This window comes from Vanacampus margaritifer, chromosome 16 (genome assembly GCF_051991255.1).
Source record: "Vanacampus margaritifer isolate UIUO_Vmar chromosome 16, RoL_Vmar_1.0, whole genome shotgun sequence".
NCBI classification, from domain to species: domain Eukaryota; kingdom Metazoa; phylum Chordata; class Actinopteri; order Syngnathiformes; family Syngnathidae; genus Vanacampus; species Vanacampus margaritifer.
This window is the reverse complement of record NC_135447.1, coordinates 8,011,104-8,018,012: the sequence shown is the minus strand read 5'-3', so window position 1 is coordinate 8,018,012 and position 6,909 is coordinate 8,011,104. Positions and strand designations below refer to the sequence as shown.

The following is a 6,909-nucleotide window of genomic DNA, read 5'->3' as shown; positions in this document are numbered from 1 at the left end:
ATCCTACTTCTGTGTCAAGTGGATGCGCTCCTAAAAACGGGAGAAGGTGGAGGAGGTCAGGTTATGTTTCGTGATGATATTTATTTAAATTCATCTCTCTGAGAGATGGACCGGCTCAGCGTGTTTGTGTGACGTCACCTTTGGGATGTTATTGGACTAACGAAGTCACCAAAGGTAGGGATTACTATGAGAGTGTGATTCAAAACGTTTTATGTGATGTCTTTATTTGTATACAGTATGGTGTTTTTGGCATGTTATTATGCAGATTATATATGATTTTTTTTGTAGCTAATGATGAATTTACAGAAAATTCTTTCTGTTAATTCATTCATTCGGTAATTCATTAAAAAAAATATTGTTAAAAATGAGGGGCAAGAGGCGGTTATATTTAAAAATAATAATAATAATAATCGCATGACTCACGATTAATCACAAATTTTAAATGTACAATAAAAAAATTCTAGGTTTTCATACTCTTGTTAACAAAAGTGGGGATTTTTTTTTTAACTAATAGAAATAGTTCAAATAAATTTTTGACGTTTATAGCCGTCAACGGCAGTGAATGAATTAAAAAAAAAAAAAAAGGAAAAAAAATATTATAAAAAATTTGGGGCGTCAGGCGATTAAGTTTTTAATCGTAATTAATCTCATGACTTCACTAGTTAACTCGCGATTAATCACAAATTTTATTTTACAAATGTACAATAACAAAAATCTAGGTTTTCATATTCTTGTTAACAAAAGTGGAAAAAATATTAAACTAATAGAAATAGTTGAAATAAATTTTTGACGTTTATAGCCGTCATTGGCAGTAAATGAGTTTAATTTGTTTGCACAGGTGCATAAAATAGTTCATTTTGAGCAATTCAATATACAGTGGGGTTTTTTTTGTTGTCAAATGGGCTATTATCATCATTATTACCTAAACAAAATGTAATTATTCCTAATAAATGCCCCGTAGTCCCGTAAGCTTTCAATATGACGCATTTAATCATTTCTCTGTCACTATCGCCATTTCCTCTTTATCTTGTTGCAAAATGCATGCATTCAAACACTTACAAGGTAATGTTGTTCTCTCACCTGTACAAGTCAGCAGAGGTGACGGCCCGCTGGTTACCAAAGTGACGCGGAGCCCGCGGGAGAGCAGCTCTCGGAGCTTCAAGACGCCTCTTGTGTGTTTTGTTTCCATTAATGATCCTCCAATTAGTCACGCCGTGCTAACAGTCGTCTAAATACCTCTCAACGCTTTGGAGGCTGCACGGGGCCCTTCTTGTCCGTCACTCATCCTCACAAGGTCCCCTGACTGGAACCTGACGTAAACACCAAAAACCAGCAACACACGTGCTCGCCATCACGTGGACAGGCTTCCATTCAGCGTACGTGTATGTGTGTGTGTGTGTGTGTGTATTTGTACCTCAGCTGGGATGAAGATGACAGGTCACACTCCTGAAAGAGATCGGTGTCGCCCCACAACCTGTCAGTCAAGACCAGCTTGGAGGAGGAGATTGAGAGAGCCGAGAGCATTCTAAGCAGGTGAGGAGATTTCAAAACTGTATTAAGGAATTCTTGAACCTCGGGCAAGTCACCCGCTTGATTTTGTTTGTCGCGGTGTAAAGTTTTGATTTTGTACGTTTTCCGACTTACGTTCCAGGGTTCCATCCATCTGTGACGACACGTCCTCGGAGCTCCAAAGGGTCGCCGCGCTCGAGCCTCACGGCGGCAACTCCACAAACTCTTTGAAAGGAATGGAGCAGTCTCAAGGTAAAAGCACACTTATGGCCCATTGTGTTCTTCACCTCATTCACTGCCATTGACGGCTATAAACGTCAAAAATTCATTTGAACTATTTCTATAGTTTAACATTTTTTCCACTTTTATTAACAATAGTATGAAACCTAGAATTTTCATTTTGTACATTTAGAACAGATGTAAAATTTGTGATTAATCGTGAGTTAACTAGTGAAGTCATGCGATTAATTACAATTTAAAAAAAGATCGCCTCTTCCTTTAATAACCTTTTTTTTTAATTAATTTATGGCAGTAAATGAGTTAATATGACTTGCATTCATTCATTTATTAAATATTTGGTCAATGGATTTATTATAATTAACAAAATAAAAACATTTAACCAATTGAGCAATTGATTTGTAAATAGTAATAATTTATATATATATTTTTAAAAGAAACCACTTACACATATGCTTAAGATTATTTATTTGCTATTCATTAATTGGTTGATTAATTTCATGTATATTAAATATATTAGTGAAAAAAAAATACAAATAGATTGTTTTTAAATTTATTTGATTACGTGATTGGTTAACTAATTCAAATTTAATTGTAAATAATGCGATTAAAAATGGGAATATATCGTAAAACAGCCATGTTAAGACGTAAAAAAGTTTTATAAGTGTATATTCTATACGGGTGTGCCAAAAAATCGATTCTCATAAGAATCGTGATTCTCATTTAGTATGATTCGGAATCGATTTTAAATATCCCAAAATTTATTTTATTTCAATTATTTTATACTTTCTTGCCCTTGTTTGTGTGCGCCTTTATTGGGAGCACTGTTCATGTTGTACACGATTTGGCCACTTAGGGGCGGTGTGGACAAGTTATTCCAATAAAAGTTGTGTTTTTTTGCAGTGTAGGATGTTAAGATGCTTCTCTGTATACATTCCTGAAGCGTTTTGTATGAATAGTCGTTCTTTTGAGTGATAAAAGTGCCACGAGTAGCGCGCTGATTAGCATTAGCGAGTCAGACGGGAGTAGATCATGACAATTCTTTGCATATCTGTAAATTAAAGCATAAATCATTGTCAATCAAATTTTTTTTAAATCTAAAATGGTTCTGAATCGAATCGCAGACCGTCAAAGATTCCCAGCCCTAATTGACACTACTGCTGCATGTCAGACTGGTGAGCCTGGTGGTGAGACTGCGGGAATGGGCTCACAGGAGCTTGACCCAGGAGCAGGAGAGACCCGACTCCTTCCTGGAGCGCTTCAGAGGCCCTGAGCTGCGAAACGCCCCCAGCCGCGCAAGCAACACGCAAACGGATGCCAACGAAAATGATGCCAAAGGGATCCTCAGGTATCACTTGGCCTCTTGCCAAAAGTCAGCTTTAATAATACATCATTAATATCATATTATTGAAAATCTTGTCAACACATTGTTGTATCGGATCCAGCCAGGACACGCGACACCATGAGTTTTGTTAGCTAAGCTAACAAAAGCTAACTCATCTTAGCACAGTCATCCATTGACACTTTCTGTTGGATGATGAGACTATTGAAAGTAAAATTGAATTTGCCTTTAGGAAAAAATTGGAAGTTTTTGTGGTGTCCCCGTCTGACGACGCCTACTACCGCTGGTTATTCGTCATCGCTGCAGCGGTGCTCTACAACTGGTTCCTTGTTGTGGCCAGGTAATGACAGACGAGACATATTTAGGGATGAAAACAGAGGATGCTTGTACCGCAATGAATCTTTTTCTATTTGGATCCACAGGGCATGTTTTGATAGATTGCAGGTTGCTAATTACATCTGCTGGCTGGTGCTGGATTATCTGGCCGACACGGTGTACATCATGGACACTTGCGTACGGCTTCGCACAGGTGTGACGTGTTTTTCAATGCAATATCAGTCCATGAAATTTGTGCTTTGTTTGTGAAAAAGTTGCTGTGGTAAACTCCACCAGTCTTTAATACTAACACAAGACTGTACATTGTCAGTTCAACTATTTAATGGATGGCAAAAAGATCGACCTTTAGTCGAATGCGAAAGAAGGCCTGCCCTCTCCAAAATAAGGGTTAGGTTTTTTTTTTTTTATATACATTTATACACATTTCTGCCTTTCTGTCAAATTTGTGATTTTTTTTTGGGGGGGGGGGGAATTTTATGGACATATTTCTGCCTCTCTTCTTCTTTTTTTGAACATTTTATGGCAATTTATTTTCTTTTTTCTTTTTCTTTTTTTCCCTGCCTTTTTTGCTAGCAACTTTTAGCAATTTTGTGGACACTTTATGGCCATTTTCGGAACTTTTTCTTTTGTTTCTGGACATTTTATAGTATTTTTTTTAAATCTAAAATTTCTGACTTTTTTTGTTGCAATTTTGTGTGCACTTTCAGGATTTTTATTTTTTTTTACATTTTATAGCTACTTTTTTAATGTTTTCATTTCTGCTTTTTTATTTAATTTTATTTTTTATTTTAAAAATACATTTTCCGAATTAAAAAAAAATAAAAAATTGCAATTCCAAAGACATTTTATGGTCATTTTCTGTCTTTCTTTTGGTTTTTGACATTTTATGGTAAGTTTTTAAACATTTTTAAAAATCTACAATGTTTATTTAAATAATGAATGTAAAAAATAAAAATGTAAACACACATGAATTTTTAGAGATCCACAGTAGAGGGACTAGAGGTTGCAGACCCCTGGCCTATCCCATGTAGCAATTTGTGAGTCCACAATCTTAACTGGGTTCAACTAGAAAGTGTGCATAGTGAAGGCCAAGTAGAAAGTAGCGGGTAAATGAGTTCTTACCTGCCAATGGAGTAGATGCACCTGTGGCTCAAGTTTTTTTTTTTTTTTTTTTACTTTCTGGACCTGGAGAGGCCTAATCTCACATTTGCCTCCAGGCTTCCTGGAGCAAGGCCTCCTGGTGAAGGACCACGTGAAGCTGAAGGACAGCTACGTCCGCACGTTACAATTCAAGCTGGACGTGGCGTCCATCCTGCCCACCGACCTGGCCTACTTCTCCACCGGCATCCACACGCCTCAGCTGAGGTTCAACCGCCTGCTGCGCTTCCCGCGGATGTTCGAGTTCTTCGACCGCACCGAGACGCGCACCAACTACCCCAACATCTTCCGCATCTGCAACTTGGTGCTCTACATCCTGGTCATCATTCACTGGAATGCCTGCATCTACTACGCCATATCCAAGTCTTTAGGCTTGGGTTCGGACACTTGGGTGTTCCCAAACATCTCCAAACCGGAGTATTCCTCCCTAACTCGAAGTTACGTCTACTGCCTGTATTGGTCCACTCTCACCCTCACCACTATTGGAGAGATGCCTGCACCGGTGCGAGACGAAGAGTACCTTTTTGTGGTTTTCGATTTCCTCGTCGGCGTCCTGATCTTCGCCACCATCGTTGGAAACGTCGGCTCCATGATAGCCAACATGAACGCCACCCGTGCCGAGTTCCAGGCTCGGATCGACGCCATCAAACATTACATGCACTTCCGCAAAGTCGGCAGGGAACTGGAGACACGCGTCATCAAGTGGTTCGACTACCTCTGGACCAACAAGAAAGCTGTGGACGAGCAGGAGGTGCTCAAGAACCTGCCCAATAAACTGCGAGCCGAGATCGCCATCAACGTCCACTTGGAGACTTTGAAGAAAGTTCGCATCTTTCAGGACTGCGAGGCGGGACTGCTGGTGGAGCTGGTGCTCAAACTGCGGCCGCAGGTCTTCAGTCCTGGAGACTACATCTGCAGGAAAGGGGACATCGGGAAGGAGATGTATATCATCAAAGAGGGGAAACTGGCTGTGGTGGGAGACGACGGGGCGACGCAATACGCCCTCCTCGTCGCCGGCAGCTGCTTTGGAGAAATCAGCATTTTGAATATTAAAGGCAGCAAAATGGGAAACCGCCGGACCGCCAACATCCGCAGTCTGGGATACTCGGACCTGTTCTGCCTCTCAAAGGACGACTTGATGGAGGCCGTGACGGAGTATCCGGACGCTAGGACGGTTCTGGAGGAGCGGGGCCGCGAGATCCTGATCAAGGAGGGGATGCTGGAGCACGACGCCGAGAGCGGCGGCCTGCAGAGGGAAGACACGGAAGAGAAGGTGGAGAGGCTGGAGTCGTCCCTCGACGGCCTCCATACTCGCTTCTCGCGGCTTCTCGGCGAGTACGCGCAGACTCAGCGGAGGCTGAAGCAACGCATCACGCTGCTGGAGCGGCGGATGAATCAAACGGACTGCGGAGCCGGCGCGAGCCTCGACGTCGTCGGGGATTCGGAGGCGACGGGCAATGGCGCTCATGCTCCGACCTCCATCCGCGCGGGTGACGCTCCTCTTGGGAATACTCTGGTGCCTTGAATTAGCAGCACCCTAATTTACGGGTTGCTTTCCTCTTACGTTACGGATCAAATTGACACTGACATTTTCATTTGTGTTATCATATATTTTTGATAATTATATGTATGTCAAATTAACTCATTCACTGCCATTGACGGCTATAGACGTCAAAAATTTATTTGAACTATTAGTTTAACATTTTTTCCACTTTTGTTAACAAGAGTATGAAAACCTAGAATTTTTTTAATTGTACATTTAGAACACATGAAATTTGTGATTGATCGCGAGTTAACTAGTGAAGTCATGCGATTAATTACAATTAAAACCCCAATTTTTTTAAATCTTTTTTTAAATTTTATTCATTCACTGCCATTGACGGCTTTAAACGTCTATTTAAATAAAATTTTAAAAAATGTATCGCCTGACGCCCCTAATTTTTAATTTGCTTTTCTTTTTTTTAAATCGCGATTAAATTTTTTAATTGTAATTAATTGCATGACTTCAATAGTTAACTCACGATTAATCACAAATTTTATATCTGTTCTAAATGTACAATATTTTTTTGCTAGGTTTTCATACTCTTGTTAAGAAAAGCGTGAAAAAAAATGTTAAACTAATAGAAATAGTTCAAATGAATTTTTGACGTCTATAGCCGTCAATGGCAGTGAATGAGTTAATGTAAGCATTCCAAAGCGATAATTAATCCCAAAATATACGCATATACGTGTCCATTAAAAAACAAAACATAAATATGAAAAAACTTTGGGTTAAAAAACAAACAAACAAAAACTCTACTAAATCATTCAAAGTCCCAAAAGAACAC

At 39.7% G+C, this 6,909-nt stretch overlaps 1 protein-coding gene and 1 long non-coding RNA gene across 2 annotated transcripts; one reads left to right on the top strand and one right to left on the bottom strand.

The window, feature by feature from the left end:
* Positions 1–975: 975 nt before the first annotated feature.
* LOC144036221 (uncharacterized) lies at positions 976–2,156 on the bottom strand. Its single transcript, XR_013288608.1, has 3 exons — positions 1,645–2,156; positions 1,415–1,525; positions 976–1,310 (listed from the first exon to the last, which is right to left on the bottom strand). It is a non-coding gene; the product is annotated as an uncharacterized LOC144036221 (long non-coding RNA).
* cnga2b (cyclic nucleotide gated channel subunit alpha 2b) lies at positions 1,431–6,140 on the top strand. Its single transcript, XM_077546683.1, is given in 8 exon segments — positions 1,431–1,460; positions 1,463–1,533; positions 1,652–1,731; positions 1,734–1,761; positions 2,918–3,094; positions 3,321–3,428; positions 3,511–3,617; positions 4,642–6,140. Coding segments are annotated over 8 exon segments (2,067 nt in total). The 3' UTR covers positions 6,108–6,140.
* Positions 6,141–6,909: the final 769 nt, after the last annotated feature.